Source organism: Dasypus novemcinctus, chromosome 13, assembly GCF_030445035.2.
Source record: "Dasypus novemcinctus isolate mDasNov1 chromosome 13, mDasNov1.1.hap2, whole genome shotgun sequence".
In the NCBI taxonomy this organism is placed as follows: domain Eukaryota; kingdom Metazoa; phylum Chordata; class Mammalia; order Cingulata; family Dasypodidae; genus Dasypus; species Dasypus novemcinctus.
The window spans coordinates 110,641,068-110,658,244 of NC_080685.1; the positions used below are offsets into that span (position 1 = coordinate 110,641,068).

The window sequence follows — 17,177 nt, forward strand, 5'->3', positions numbered from 1 at the left end:
GTGGGTGCAGGGGAGCTGAGGCTCGGGGCGCGCGCCTCGACAGGGTGGGCCTGAACCGGGGACCGCGTCCTCCCAGGAGCAGAAAGGGAAGCCGCAGGGCCACCGCCAGGAAGGGGCCGGCAGGGCCGACGTCGCGGGCGCCGGACGGGCGGGGGCCTCCCCGGGCCCTGCCGCGTCCCAGCGTCGGCGTTGCGGGCAGCGGCAGCGCCCGTCCTGTTGATGCTGCCCTGTGGCGGCCGCCCCAGGAAGCCGAGGCGGGCGTCCCGACGTGGCCAAGGCCGCGTGGGCGCGCCTGGGGACGGCGCTGCCCGGCAGGAAGGGAATGCTGCCGGCGGTCGGTTCACCCGGGCACGGAGGGCGGCGCGAGGGGCGCCACGGGCTGGGCCGCGGCTCGCACCCTGGACTCCCTGGAGGAGCTTTCAAAACGCGCCGCGCCTCGGGCCCGTCCCCAGGGGTTCTCACTTACTAGGTCTGGTAATGCTTGGGCACCACTTAAAAATTTTTTTTTCCTTTTGTTTTATTTTTTAGAAGCTTTAGATTACATAAATGATAGGTCAAAAACATAGGGGGTTCCCATACACCCCCTCCCCCTCCCACACTTCCCGCAGTAACAACACCTCTCATTAGTGCGGCGCATTTGGTAAAACCGAGGAGCACTATTGACGCACTGCTGCTCACCATGGACTGTAGCTTACGTTACGGTTTACGCTTTGCATCCCACAATGTCATGGGTTTTGACAAAATGTATGTTGGCCTGTATCCGTCATTGCAATGCCAGGCAGGACAATTCCTGTGTCCCCAAATGCCCCATGCTGCACCTGTTCTTCCCTCTTCCATCCCCCAGAACCTCGGTGACCACTGCCTTACATCAAGGTTACCAGAGCTTCCGCCACTAGAGTAAGAAGTCTAGTCCTTAGCTGCCTTCCCCTTCCGTCTGTTCCCTCCTCAGTCTAGAGGGTTCTACAGTGGTGACGCTGCCACCACTGGACAGAGCACACTTCAGAGCCCTCCCAGGAATTCTAACGTGCCCTCAGGGCTGAGAACGGCTGAGAGGTCACAGTGGGAAAGGCACACCCAGTGGCTCTCATGGTCACCAAGCGCAGGCAGGGCACGGCAGCTGACCTCAGAGTGGAGGCAGGCCTGGGAAGGGGCAGCTGAACTTCTGAAAATCCAGTTGTGTTGTAAGTGAAACAGGACAGGAACCCTGTGCTGCGGTGGCTCCCACGCTAGGACAAGCACCAGAATCCCTGGGAGGGCCCCATCCCACCCCCCAGGGCTGGTGCTTCTAGGGTGGAGCCTGAGAACCTGCATTTGTGTGTCCAGACAGCGAGCTGGTGTGACGGGCAGGTGCGCCCTGCTGACACAACAAGATGGTGCACAAGAGACACGAGAAGAAAAACACGAGACACAACAAAGCAGGGAGCAGAGGTTCCCGGTGCCTCCTAAGGAGGACCAGCAAGACAGTGAGTGACATGACAGGCAGGTGTGGTGAGCTGACGCAACAAGACGATGCAACAAGAGACACAAGAGGAAACAACATAATGAGAGACACTACAAAGCAGGGAACGGAGGAGGCTTAAGCGATTAGGCGTTTCCCTCCCACATTGGAGGTCCCTGGTTTGGCTCCCGGTGCCTCCTAAAGAAACAGACACAGCAGGTGCAAACAACGAGGGGGTGGAGAGAGATAAATAAATAAAATAAGTTTTTTTTAAAAAAAGAGTGGAAGTGAGCGGGACCACCTCCTGCCTTCGGTAAGCCTCAGCTCCCTTGTTCCCGTCAAGCCTGTGCAGCCTAGAAGCCCATTCTCGACGGCACAGAGATTCTATCGTGTGTGGCATCCACTGTGCCCATTGGACTTCTCACTGGCTTCAGCTCTTTCCCTGGAGGAGCAGCGACCTGCAGAGGTGGTGTTGTTTGAGGAGAGGACTAATAGTGTGGAAGCAAGCATGCACGCGAAGACGCCTGGCTGGTTCCAGCACATGCCCAGTGGCCGGCGCCCGCCTCCTCCTCCTTTGTTACATGGCGTCAGCACCCTGAAGAGAGCTCTCAGCAAACTGCGTCCTCGACAACCTGCGGTAAAACGCTCCAGCGTGCGGCGTCTGCGTGAGGGCGGGCGGGTGAGGAGAGCGAGGCTCCGGGGGTCAGCCTCCAGGGAGCCCCGGCTGGCCCCGCACGGCCCTGTCCTGCGGCCACAGGCTCTGCAGCCCCAGCTGACCCAGCCCCAGGCCAAAGGAACAGGCCGACCTGGGGGCCTGGAGCTCATGGCATCTTTTCAGGTCGTCCCCATGGCCTCTCACGACTTTTATCTGCGCTCAGAACTGACCATGTTCACGGCAACAGTGAAGGGCGTGGAGGGAGGGCAGGAGTAAAGAAGAAACGGGATCGAGGAGTGGCTGTCGCTCAGGGGTTGAGCACCTGCTTCCCATGTACAAGGTCCCGGTTGGATCCTGGGTACCTCCTAAAAAAACAAAACAAACAAGGGAAAAAAACCAACTCGGGGGAGGTGGTGCAGCTCAGTGGTTGAGCACCGGCTTCCCACATACAAGGGTGCAATACCTCAAAAAAAAAAAAAAAAGGAATCAATAATCTTAGAAGAAAATAAGCAAACGAACAGGAATACGTGCCTGTAGTAGCCCGTGCGCCCCGCTCAGGCGAGCTGCCTTGCGCCGCCTGCGCTGCTCCTTCTCTGGGAAGGAGAAGTCAGTTTATCACATAAACTGACCTCCCCCAGGAGAGATGAACGCAGACCACGGCTGCAGGAGGTGTCGGGACACTGCTCTAAAGACCCCCTGGAAAAAAAGGGCCTCGGAACTGCCCCCCTAGCCCCATGGGATGGAAGGGGTTGTAATTCACGGAATTAATCAGAGAAGGAAAGACGTGCCCACTCTGGGCTGGAGACAGCCTGTTCCCATGGAACAGCAGAACACGGCTTTGCAGCTGTAGGTTGATGTGATTTCTATTTGTACTTCCAGATAATAGAGAGACGGCACCTCAGGCTTTAGCCCCTGGATCTGAAGGTGCAAATACAAGTTAAAGAAGGAAATGGCAGCCAAGGGCCAACGATGGCCCCTCTGGGCTGAGCAGGTGCGGGCGTCTCCCGCGAGGGGGATTCCCTCGGCAGCAAGGTCTGGGGGGTGGGTGGAGCGGGGAGCAAGCGGGGAGCAAGAGTGGAGCGCCTCGGTGGGGACAGAGGGCTCTGGCAGTTTCGAGAGCCGCGCTGCTGTGCGCACGGTGCTTTGAAGCAGCACGCCTCTCAAGAGCCGCGGGCGAAGTCTGCCGCTGTGCTGGCTGTGAAACCTAAAAGGTACTTTTTGACCGGGGTTTGAGTTTGGATGTGGAAGGGAGGGGCGGGTCAGACAGCAAGGGGAAAAAACCTGTTTCTGTCTCCTCACCGAGACATCCCAAACTTTATACCACCATAGGATATTTTTAAAAAGTCACTGGGGGAAGGAAGAACTCCTGAAGAGGCACACTGTGCTGCAGGGACAGAAAAGGAAACCAAGCCGAAACTACGAAGGCGGGAAGGGGGAGAGCCTGAGGTCGTTTTCTCTGCCCTTACTCAGACGGCTGGAGCAAGGGGCCCTATCAGCGGCTAATACAGCTTATCTGAATAAACCGCTCAGCCTAAAAGCCAGCGGCATTATTTTATGGACAATCTCTCCAAGCGTAAATAACTCATGGTTCTCCTTTTAAAATGTAATCTACAATACATTAAGCAATGCGAGAAGTTTCTGGGGAGAAGCAACTGGGGGTGTGATGGTCTGCGTCCACTGTCCCCCCCATGCTGAAGCCTTTGTTTCTTCAAGAGACCACGAATCTTGAGCTCTCTCGGAAAGAAACGATTTATTTCCAACTGTGGGAAAGCAATATGGGAGTCTGCCAGTTGTGATTTCCAGGCACCGAGTTAACATCCGTCTCAACTTTAACACGCCGGTGGTGCACATCGGACGGCGCGCTCCCTCCGCTTTGTGCTGTGAATTATGCATGGGCTTCTGCTCCGGTCCAAGTCCCACGTCAAAAAATAAAATCAGAATTAATGTGAATTCAGGGGCTTATTTTCACAAACAGGGACCCTTGCATTGGTCTGGGCAAATTATAAAAATGTAGGAGAATAAACATTCACTGTGTGGTTTGGATGAAATCTGAATCTGATTATTTTTTGGCTCTTCATGCATTATCAAAAGGGATAACATTATTAGGAGAAAATAGCTTCTGTAAAATTGGCTTTAAATATATTCTCCCTGCTCCTGAAATAAGTATAAATGCTCTCTTATTTCCATTAAACACACAGTAGTTCATCATTGTGTTCACAGCCCATTTACAAGTCTCCTACTTCTTAAACGACTTGGGATTTCCTAGGGTAAAGGAGACATCCAACCTGCTGAAGAGTAAGGCGTTCCCTTCACACGTTAAAACCGGTGGATGGAGCTAGAACGCCAACGCAGGGCGCGGGGACGGAGAGTCCAAGAGCAGAGCTGCGGCAGCCACGGCAAGGCCCCGCTGGAGCCCCGTGGGGTGCCTGCTTCCCCTGCCACCTGTATCGCTGTTAGAGAAGCACGCGGGCGCTCTACAGCAATGTCGGAGGGACGCGCAGCCGGGAACTGCGGCTTGTCCTGTACCTTGACAGACGGGCAGGTTGTCCCACGAGCCGTCGTCGCGACACAAGGACACCGCGCGGTAGGGGTCGGGGTAGCGGGCGTGGAACCCCTCGTGACAGGTGACGATGAGCTTGTCTCCGAGCCGGTAGGTCTTGTTATGAATCTCTGCATCTTCGATTTGAGGCATCCGGCAATCTGCAATTTTGCAAACAGCGTACCTTATTATTGGCATTTAAAACAGGTGACGGTTAACCATGAGGCAGCTCTTGTTTTCACACCTGACTGCAGCCTGCATGGCAATCTGACCCAACGGCACCTCATTTATCCCACGGCTCAGGCCCGGTGCCGCGCAGGAGCGAGGGAAGAGGTCGCGCAAAAGAGGGGCCCAGAGAGCATGGGCTGAATCACAAAGACGCTTCCCACAGAAGGGGGATTTTGGAAATGAGTACAGACGGACAAGCGTTGGTGTTGCCTGTCTGGGTACATCCTCTGCTGAATTTATGGAGGGTGCACAGGGCCACGCAGCAGGAGGGGCGGCCCTCGGGCCAGCTCCACCTGGCGGCCCAGGGCCAGGGTCTGATAAGAAAACACACACTGCAGAACAGCAGGTGGGCCGAGCTGCGCTTGCCTTTGCCATTAGCATTTCAACCTTCCCTGTTTTTAAAAAGATAATAAAGAGAGCAGCACGTAGACCGCCAAGATCACAGAAGCTGTGCTGCCTGCTGAAAAGAGAGTAAGAGCAGAACGCATTATGGGCAGGAGAGGACGAGCCAAGGCTGGGCTCAGGAGAAGGGCAGCGGAGGAACCCGGAACCCACGCAACAAGAGGTTTAAAAGGTGAGATGAAAGGAGTAAATTATCATGACACACTTTTACCTCTACACCTGCTCCTTGCTGCCAAGTTAGGACCCTGTGCCCCTTAGCAGCCCTCCATCCTCTACCCCGAATACAGACCAAATAATCCCATCTGGCCTAAGGCACACTGACCACAGCGGGTCTCTCGCCATCCCTTACGGCACACCTGTTTAGAGTTTCTGATTTTATATGCAGACACGCTTACAAGCACGAGCTATTCATTTCAACTTTTAAAATCAGGTAGCCCCGACCTACAGATGGGTTCTCTTCCAAGTTTGTTGGCTCTTCATTTTTTTTTAATTACAAAGTAGAAATTTTATTGAAGTATATCACTCCTACATGAACATAAGTGCGTAGTAAAAGTTATGAACTTACCAAACACACAGATCATCATACAGGGCTCCACCCATCATCCCACCAGCAACACTTTGCAGATCTTAGTTTTTTGAAACAAGAGGGAATGGAATCTAAGAAGAGCACTGTGGCGATGAGAGAAACTTCCTCCAGGAATTCCTCAGTGCTTTAAGAGTTTGCAGGTTTCTTAGCCACTCTCCAAGCCCAGTGTGACAGTTTGAATTTGGTGAATCCCAAAGAAGAGGAAGATGTTTTTGAACTAACCCATCCCTGTGGCGTGAGAGCCTTTCGACTGGCTAGGGCGGTGAGGCGGGACTCAGGCTGCGCCTCTGCCCGCTTCCTGGGACTTACAGAGACCGAGGTCAGGGAGAGGCACCCAGAGAGAAAGGAAGCTGCACTCTGACCCTGCCGTGTGAGAGAGGGCTTGGGGATGGCTGGGGCCAAGGCTGAAGCACAAAGCCGCCAAGAGGCTGGGCCCACGGAGCCGCTCGAGGCCGAGGAGGCAGCCCTGCCACATGCCTGGTGGCCACGCGGCGGGACGCCAGGATGGCGAGCAGCTGCTGTGGCGAGAAAGCATCTCAGATGGTGCCTTGATTTGGACATCCCATGGCCTCGGAGCTCTAAGCTTTTACCCCCAATAAAATTCCCATGATAAAAGTCAGTCCATTTCTGGTACTTTACATCGGCCGCCCTGTGGCAAACTAAGACACCTAATGAACCCACAATATGTGGACTGAAACAGTATTTAACAGGAACCCTGGCCCTCAGGTCCTCTAGGCTCTGACCCGTCGGCGCTGAGGGCCGAGTGCTTGGACCCCGGTGCAGACGGCAGGGCGGGAGCCACGGCTGGGCTGGGCGGTGGCCGTGACGGCTAGGAAATTTGGTGGCTTTAAAAAGGACATGTCCTGGGAACAATGGGAGGGAGCTGGGGTTGGGAGTACTGGGGAGCAGCAGGGGCTCTGACAACAGTGGACCCCAGAAAACAGAGGTGAGCCTCTGGCAGCTGGGGAGCGGAGGGCACTGTCCATCTGTGGCCCGGGACGGGTCATCAGGAGTCCAATGTCATCAGCTCAGGTCGGTTTTACCTCGGCCGCTGTTGCTACCTTGGATTCCGGGACCCGGCAGCAGGGGCTGTGCCGCCCAGTTCCTCTGACATTCCTTCCATGCTCCCAGGGCCGGGGACACACCTGGCCAAGGAGAAGAGCTAAGGGAACCTTCTCAAGCTCTGCCCCAGCACACCGAGGGCGCGGCCCCGCGGGAGCTCGGCACAGGCTCTCGGCGCGGCCGGGCAGCTCGGCCTTCCCCGGGGTAAGCCTGCCTCGCCTTGGCCCGGCTGAACAAACAGTCCTCCCTGGAGAGGTGTATTCTGACTTCAATTCCGCCTCTCCTTTTTGTGTTTCAGGTTGCGGAAAGAGGTTTTATGACTGTGCGTGTTTAACCAATACTTTTTCTCCTGGAGTAGCTGAATTCGCCCCCTCCCCCAGTCAATCCCAGAGTAATCCTGGATGGAGTCACAGGGTAATTGACAACTCTGTGCACACCACTGCCGCCACCTTCTTAATGGAAAACATGAATTACATTTTTTTCAGTGTCACGATGCAGAAATTATTCACAGCAAATAGAAACACATTTATCAAGGCATTCGTCTGTAAAATCTTAGCTGTAAATAGATTCTGTAGCTGCAATACATATGTCTAAATAACTGTTTTCATGATTGACTTAAAACTTGTTCAGGAGTTAACCAGCAGGCCCAGCAGAGGGCCGGCTGTAAAGTCGCGGAGAGACATACCTAAGCCGTGCGGACACTGGCTGGCGGCTGGCTGGCGCTCCGACCTTGTTTCCAAAGGGAGGTTCTCAGTACAGGGGTCTAGAAGGCTAGGGTACTCGAGATGCGAATCAGAGCTCTAAACTTCCACCCGCCGGAGGCGGGGACTGTGCACAGCATTGCCTCAAGGGTCAAAGGGAACTCACAGCCTCCCAAATCGCAGCCATCGTGTTTTCTGTTCAAGGAAGTGACCACAGGGAGTGACGGGGGCCCAATTTACTACGTGAGAGGCGCCGCAGAGCAACCGGGGAGTGAGAAGTCGGAGTTCAAATCCCACCAAGGTAGAGGGGCCTTGGAAACACCCCAGGCTTTCAGCGAAATCCCAGGAAGGGCCGCATCCTCGGAAAAAGGACAACGCTAAAATAGACTAGCCTACTAGCTTAACACTGAGCCTGGACAGAGAATATATCATCCACAAATCACAATTGTCCAAATCCACAGTATCTAGCCATCACCCCCGCTGAAGAAGGACGAGGGGGCACCTGGAACTGGTATGTGCCCCAACAAGCTGCCCACGGCAGTGATAGCCACAAACTTTATTTCTATAGGATGAAACAATCCGAGATCTTTAGTATCTGAAAAGAAATGTGCAATGTTCATCAATTCCTATGTTTCAAATAGAAGTAAGGTGATTTCCTATAGCACAAATTCTTCCAGTCAACAGAAAGAATTTTTTAAAAAGCCTCTTTAAGGGAAACGGACTTGGCCCAGTGGTTAGGGCGTCCGTCTACCACATGGGAGGTCCGCGGTTCAAACCCCGGGCCTCCTTGACCCGTGTGCAGCTGGCCCACGCGCAGTGCTGATGCGCGCAAGTAGTGCCCTGCCACGCAGGGGTGTCCCCCGCGTGGGGGAGCCCCACGTGCAAGGAGTGCACCCATAAGGAGAGCCGCCCAGCGCAAAAGACAGGGCAGCCTGCCCAGGAATGGCGCCGCCCACACTTCCCGTGCCGCTGACGACAACAGAAGCGGACAAAGAAACAAGATGCAGCAAATAGACACAGAGAACAGACAACCGGGGGAGGGGGGGGAATTAAATAAATAAATAAATCTTTAAAAAAAAAAAAGCCTCTTTAAACATATCATGACCAAGGACTATGGAAAACTGTCTATTGGTATCTGACTCTGTTGTGTAGACTCAGGTCAACAATCAGAACTTATGTCCTCACGGCATAAATGGGCGCCTTCAGGATGTACCTTGAGGCATATCGAAGCCTTCCATTCCAGAAATCCTCTCTCACCAGGGCACCTTCATTACCTCTGTACTTTGCTTCTAGTAACGTAGGGCTCGATATAATAGCAAAAGAGGGGATAAAAGACCCTGTACCAGTATTACATGAGTATAACTAAGCATAAATCCATTTATCAGATTAGTTAGCAGAGCACAGAGTCCTAAGGGATGGAGCAGGAAGAGTAAGACTGAAAAGAAATGCAAAAGAATATGTGCCATATGTTGGATTTACTTTAATTTAAAATGTTAGTCATAAGTGAAAATGAATCTGATTCCTTAAAAATACCAAGTTTTGACATCGACACTCCCCACAAGTGTTCCCAGGAATCCGAATACTTGATAGACACCCGGGGATTCACCATTCACATTAGCATATTAAAGGCTCTGAAAAACTGCCGGGAAGAACTCGACTTAATTTTGTGTAAGCCAGCATTTGTAAAACTTATTTATTCATCCATCTGCTCACTCCTTCATTCAGTGAATTACTGAGCCGGGTACACATGTCTGCTGGGGATACAGAACAAGTCAAGGAGCTTACTCTTAAGGCACTTGCACGAAGAGAGACGGCTAATGGACAGATTAACAGGTAAATGAGCTAGAAAACAACAGGGGGTGGTAAGTGCTATGATGAACATAAAGCAAGGTGATTTGAGGCGCTGGCTAACTCCCTCCGACCGGGAGAGAGGAAAGGCCTCTCCTGAGGAAACAGGAGATCTGAACGACAAGAAGGCTCCAACAACCAGGTGAGGGTCTGGGAGAGGCCGAGGCTAGAGCCAAGACCAGCAAAGAGCCTGGCCTCCTTGAAGAGACAGAAGGCCTGCGCGTCTGGACCAGGGCAAGCAAGCGGGAGAGGGAAGGGCAGAACTTGCCACGAGAGGGCAAGGAACTCGGGCTTTATTTTATGGGTGGGGGGGCTACGAGAGCTTTTCAACACGGGTCAAGCATGCACCTCCCAAACGGGTTTGCCTCGGAATGCTTCGTGTCACTTGAAATCTACCAACGCCCCTCAGAATTCCTGTTCCCCACCGGCGTTCTTCCGCACCACCACTGCTCCACGGAGCTCCTGCGCCACGGAACGGCGCAGGGACCGCGGCCCTGACCTGCAGTTCACCGGGGTCAGGCTCAGGAGGTGGAATGGGAGCAGCTGGAGCAGAGGATGGCACCACGGGCAGCCAACATCCGACAGAGGAGAGCGGGTGAGAGTCGACGCTGCTCAGGAGAGAGAGGGTGCTTCACAGGAGAAACGGCACACCACTGCGAGGATTTGTTCAGGAGCAGGGTGCACGTTCAGGTTGTTTGTTTTTTTCCTTAAAAGATATTGACTCCAACGGAGTGGATGTGGCTCAGGTGGTTGAGAGCCTGCTTCCGACGTGGAGGCCCCAGGTTCAGTTCCCGGTGCCTCCTAAAAACAGAAAAACAAGCAACAAGAAAACAAATGAAAAAGCCAACTCCAGGGAGCTGATGTGGCTTGTGATTGAACACTGGCTTCCCACATACAAGGTCCTGGGTTCAATCCCTGGCCCCAGTACCTAAAAAAAAAAGAGACTGACTCCTGTGAAACCCAAAGAAACATCACAGTAGGACAGCCAAGACCAGCGGGCTCTCAGCTGAACGTTAATGTGGAATTATTATTAGGCCCTAGCTTAAAAACCATTAGAAGAAGCTGTGTGAAAGAGTGGGCCACGGGCGGCGGACTTGGCCCAGTGGTTAGGGCATCCATCTACCACATGGGAGGTTCAAGGTTCAAACCCCGGGCCTCCTTGACCCGTGTGGAGCTGGCCCATGTGCAGTGCTGATGCGCTCAAGGAGTGCCCTGCCACGCAGGGGTGTCCCCGCGTAGGGGAGCCCCACGCGCAAGGAGTGCGCCCGGTAAGGAGAGCCACCCAGCGCGAAGGAAAGTGCAGCCTGTCCAGGAATGGCACCACCCACACGGAGAGCTGACACAGCAAGATGACGCAACAAAAAGAAACACAGATTCCCGGTGCCACTGACAACAACAGAAGTGGACCAAGAAGCCGCAGCAAATAGACACCGGGGTAGGGCGGGAAGAGGAGAGAAATAAATAAATATTTGAAAAAAAAAAGAGTGGTCCACAGTAAAGTTACCCTGGACGCTTCTTGAACTTAGTATTTTTCTTTGATTGATATACTATAGCTTGATATATTTTCCTTGTTTGTGGTCGACAAAGGCAATTGGTATGTGTGTGTTTTGTTCATTTATTTTTATATTTAACAGACAGTAGTTCCTGTTGGTTTTTAGCTGTCCACTCTAAAGGACAAGAAACATTTACAAAATTGACCATAGTTGGGTCATAAAGAAAGTCTCAACAAATTTCAAAAGACCAAAAATCTCACAGAACATATATTCTGACCATAATGCAATTAAGATAGAAATGAATAACTAGAAAATCCCTATATGTTTGGAAACTAAGCAATATCTTTCCAAAGAACCCATAGGTTGAAAAGAACTAACAGTAAAAATTAGAAAATATGTTGAACTTAACAGTAATTAAAATACTACATATTATAACTATGGTATGCTGATAAAACCATAGCTCTAAATTTCATTCTAAGCATGTATGCATATATTAGAAAAAGGTAAATATCTGAAAATCAAGGATGCATACCTTGCAGCTGATTAGGGTCAAATTTCCTAATATGATTGCTCAAGTTTTCTACACCTTTATCTACTGTTTTCTTTTTCTCCTGCTTGTTCTGTGAATTACTGAGAGAAGTGCTTATAGTTTTCACAGTGGCTATGGATTTGTTCTTTTAGTTCTATTAATTTTTGCTCTCTATATTTTGAGGTATGTTATTAGGCACATACATATTTAGAATTATTATTAAGTATCTAAATTAAAGTCCTTTTAGAAAATTAGAAAAAGAATAGCCAGGTAAACTCAAAGGAAGTAGGAGGAATTAATAAAAGTAGAGTAAGCGTTAATAAAATAGAAAAGAAATATACTTTAGAAAGGATCAACAAAGCCAAAAATTTGTTCTCTGAAATCAATAAAATTGATAAATTACTGGTGACAATGATCGAGAAACCAAAAGGAATAGCACACATAACCTTGGAAGACTAAAAAAAAGGGACATCATTACAGATCCTATGGTGAAAAATATGAGAGGACATTATCGATAACGTTACACTAAGAAATCTGAAAAATTAGATGGGGATAAAACTCCTAACCAAAAAATCCCAAATAAACAAAAACTGTACACCTTCCAAAATGGACACAAGAAAAAACAGAAAATTGTAATAATTCTACAACTATTCAATAAATTGAAATCAAAACTAAAATTCTTCCCACGAAGAAAAACTCCAGACCTTGATGGCTTCACCCATAAATTCTACTCAACCTTTAAGGAAGAAAATAGCACCAGGCTCATGCAAACACAGAAACTAGAAAAGGGGGCACTATCACTTGTTTTAAGCAGTATAACCTTGATGGTGAAACCTGAGAAGAACAGTATGAAAAAGGAAAACTTTAAGCTGATCCATCTCATCAACGGAGATGGTGAGTAAAATGTTAGCTATCACAAACTATGCAAGAAATGAAAAGGAAACACATCACATGTAAGTCAGGTTTATTTCAAGAATGCTAGGTTAGTTTAATGTTTGACAAACAACCAATTTAATCACTTTAACAGAATAAAGGAGAAAATTATTGTCTTAATAGATGCAAATGAAGTATTTGATAAAATTCAACGTCCATTCATGATATTTAAAAAATTCTTAGCAAGGTAGGAATAGAAGGAACCTCCTTTAATATGATAAAGGATCTCTTTTAAAAACCTACAGCAAGGGGGCAGAGCCAAGATGGCATCTGAGTAAGGAGCTCCTGGAGTCAGCTCTTGAAACAGGGTGGTTGGTGGTCACCCAGAGCTACCTAAAGCACCTTTTGGAGGACCCAGACCAGAGGACTATCCTGCAACGTTCTTGACGGTGTGGAAGGAGATGCCCATCTGCACAGAGGAATCGTGAGTACAGCCCTCCACACATGGGGGTCGGTGCTCGAGGCACGCAAGCCACCTCGGGAGCTGTTCCGTGGTTGGAGTTGAAGTTCCATCTCCCCCAGCAAAAACGGGAGGAAAACACAGTGTGGCACCGACTTCAGCTACTGGTTAGTGGATTCGGTGGGCTGAAGTAGAATCCTAGGAGCAACTAAACCTTGAGCCTGTCCAGGTCAGAGGGAAGCCAGTGGCCGCCATTCTGACTCTGCCCCGGGCAGGAGAGGAAGTGGCGCTGACTGAAAATCACAGTGCTTGTAAGGACTGGCTTCCTTCCAGCCAGGCTGGATTGCAGATCTAGCCTAAACCCCAGCCCCAACTCCAGCAGGGAGGAAGCTGGGGGGACCTGCACCACCTCTCTGGGAAGCTGCAAGCCATGCCACAGAGGCTGGTGCCCATCCTACTCTAGGGGTGCAAGCTGCCTCAGGAGCTGTTCCAAGGCTGGAGCTGGAAACTCCATTTCCCACAAATGGTGGAGGAAGAGACAGATGTCCAGTGACCTCAGCTACTGATTAGTGGACTCAGCTGGCTAAAGTATAATCCTAGAGCCAGCTGGGGTCTGAGCTGTCCTAGTGGGAAAGAGTCCAGTAGCTGCCATCTTGACTCCACCCCCGGCATGAGGGGGAGCCTGGTTGACTGAAATCCAGTGAAGTTAGGGACAGGCTTCTTTCTACCAAGATTAGACTGCAGCCCTGGCCTAGGCTCCAGCCCCACCTCCAGCAGAGAGATAGCTGGCAGGACCTGCACCAGGCTCTCCAGGGAAGTGCAAGTGCTCTCTGCAGACAGAGGCTGAACAGTCGGACACCTGGGGCTGCATCCCCACACCCCAAGAGAATAGGAGAGGAGCTGGGTATCCTTGGCCTCTCCGGGCAATGGCAGGAGTTTTCAGCCCACACAGATTTGTTGAGTGCTTTGAGCCCATCTCCACCTCTGTCCCCCGACAGGATAGGAGGGGACTGGTGTTGCCTCAACCTCTCAGGGCAACAGTTTTGGGCTGCACAAGTATGACTGTTGGGCACCTGTGGCTCCTTCTCCATCCCCAGTAGGACAAGAGACAGACTGTGTTTGCCCAGCCCTGGGTAACTGCAGGTGCTTTTGACCTATACAGCCTGGTCTGGTGGGTACTTGTGTATGCACCTTCACACCCCAATAGGAAAGCCTGCATGGTCTGGACTGTTGGATGCCTATGAATCCACCCCCACCCCCAATAGGATAGGAGGGTTTTGGTGTCTCCACAGCCTCTCTGGACATCGAGGAGAAAGGTGGGAGAAACTTCATCAATTCCTGGGGCAACATGGGCAGCTTGAGCCTCCATAGCTTACAGCACCAACTACATCCTTGGCTCCTACTACACAACCAGCAAGGGAGAAAAGATAAGAAATCCCTAAACTAAAGGGAAAAACTGCACCCAGAATAAATACATCTAGCAAGCCAGATGCAGAAGCACCAACAAAAAATTACAATCTATACTAAGAAAGAGGAAGAGATGGCCTAATTAAAGGAACAAGATAAGCCTCCAGGTGACACAAAGGAGTTGAGACAACTAATCTTAGATGTCCAAACAAATCTCCTTAATAAATTCAATGAGATAGCAAAAGAGATTAAGAATATTAAGAAGACATTGGATGAACACAAAGAAGAATTTGAAAGCATACATAGGAAAATAGCAGACCTTATGGGAATGAAAAGTGCAATAAATGAAATTAAAAATACCGTGGAGGCATATAACAGCAGATTTGAGGAAGCAGAAGAAAGGATCGGTGAGTTCGAAGACATGGCCTCTGAAAGTGAACAAACAAAAGAACAAAGAACAGATGAAGAAAAGGGTGGAAAAAATTGAACAGCATCTCAGGAACTAAATGACAGCAAAAGACATGCAAACATACGTGTCATGGGTGTCCCAGAAGGAAAAGAGAAGGGAAAAGGGGCAGAAAGAATATTTGAAGAAATAATGGTGGAAAATTTCCCAACCCTAGTGAAGGACATAGATATCCATGTCCAAGAAGCACAATGTACTCCCATCCGAATAAATCCAAATAGACAAACTCCAAGACACATACCAATCAGAATGTCAAATGTCAGAGACAAAGAGAATTCTGAGAGCAGCAAGAGAGAAGCAACACATAACATATAAGGGATACCCAATAAGATTAAGTGCCGATTTCTCATCAGAAACCATGGAAGCAAGAAGGTAGTGGTATGATATATTTATGATACTGCAGAAGAAAAACTGCCAGCCAAGGATTTTATACCTAACAAGATTACCTTTAAAAATGAGGGTGAGATTAGAATATTTACAGATAAACAGAAACGGAGAGAGTTTATAACAAAAAGACCAGCTTTGCAAGAAATACTAAAGGGAGTGTTACTACCTGAAAAGAAAAGACAGGAGAGAGGCCTGGAAGAGAATCTAGAAATGGCAACTGTATCAGTAACAGTAACTGAAAGTGTCACATATAAAATGACAGACAAAACACAAAGATCAAAAATGGATGAAATAAGAACTGCCTTTACAGTAATAACACTGAATGTTAATGGATTACACTCCCCAATCAAGAGACATAGACTGGCAGAATGGATAAGAAAATATAAGCCATCTATATGTTGTCTGCAAGAGACTCACCTTAGACCCAAGGATACCAGTAAATTGAAAGTGAAAGGTTGGAAAAAGATATTGCACACATGCAGTAATCAAAAAAAAGCTGGGGTAGCTATACTTATATCAGATGACACAGACTCTAAAAGCAAAATTGTTATTACAGACAAGGAAGGACATTACATATTAATAAAAGGAATGATTCACCAGGAAGAAATAACAATCATAAATATATATGCACCTAACAAGGATGCCCCAAGATACATGAGGCAAACACTGGCAAAACTGAAGGGAAAAATAGGAATCTCTACAATATTAGTTGGAGAATTCAATACACCACTCTCAGCAATGGATAGAACATCTGGGCAGAAGATCAATAAAGAAACAGAGCGTTTGAATAATATGACAGATGAACTAAACCCAATAGACATATACAGAACATTGTACCCCAAAACAGCAGGATATACATTCTCTTCAAGTGCTTATGGATTTTTCTCCAGGAAAGACCATATGTTGGGACACAAAGCAGATCTCAATAAATTCAACAAAACTGAAATTATACAAAGCACTTCGATCATAATGGAGTAAAGCTGGAAATCATCAAGTGGCAAATAAAGGGAAAATTCACATATATATGGAGATTAAACAACACACTTATACATAATCAGTGTGTCAAAGAATAAATTTCAAGAGAAATCAGTAAATATCTTGAGACGAATGACAATGAGAATACAACATATCAGAACCTGTGGGATGCTGCTAAGGCACTGTTGAGAGGAAAATTTACAGCCGTCAATGCTTACATTAAAAAAGAAGAAAGAGCTAAAATCAATGACCTAACTACACAGCTGGAGGAACTAGAAAAAGAACAGCAAACTAATCCTAAAGCCAGTAGAAGGACTGAAATAACAAAGATCAGAGGAGAAATAAATGAACTTGAGAACAAAAAAACAACAGAGAATATTAACAAAACCGAAAGTTGGTTATTCGAGATTAACAAAATCGACAAACCCTTAGCTAGACTAAGGAAAAAAGAGAGAAGATGCAAATAAATGAAATAAAAAATGAAAAAGGGAACCTTACTATTGACCCCACAGAAATAAGGGAGATCATAAGATGATACTATGAACAACTTTATGATAAAAAACTAGACAATGTAGAATGAAATGGAAAACTTCCTAGGAATGTACAAACAACGTACACTGACACTAGAAGAAACAGAAGCCTTCAACAAACCAATCACAACCAAGAAATTGAAACAGTCATCAAACAGCTCCCCAAATGAAAAGCCCAGGACCAGATGGTTTCATAGGTGAGTTCACCAAACATTCAAATAAGAGTTACTACCAATCTTACTCAAGCTCTGCCAAAAAATTCAACAAGGAAAGCTACCAAACATATTCTATGAAGCCAATATCACCCTAATACCAATACCAGATAAAGATATTACAAAAAAAGAAAATTACAGACCCATTTCTCTAATGAATACAGATGCAAAAATCCTCAATAAAATACTTGTTAATCAAATCCAACAACACATTAAAAGAATTATTCATCATGATCAAGTGAGCATGCAAGCATGGTTCAACACAAGAAAATCAATCAGCATAATATACCACATTAATAAATCAAAGAAGAAAAATCACATGATCTTCTCAATTGATGCAGAAAAGGCATTTGACAAAATATAGCATCCTTTCTTGATAAAAATAC

The 17,177-nt window shown here is 48.4% G+C and overlaps 1 protein-coding gene across 1 annotated transcript in view; it reads right to left on the reverse strand.

The window, feature by feature from the left end:
* The window catches only part of SUSD4 (sushi domain containing 4), a 157,180-nt gene that overhangs the window by 42,618 nt on the left and 97,385 nt on the right, over positions 1 to 17,177 (reverse strand). The window contains 1 exon segment of the mRNA XM_058275264.2: positions 4,620 to 4,793. Within this exon segment, the coding sequence (XP_058131247.1) occupies positions 4,620 to 4,793 (174 nt within the window).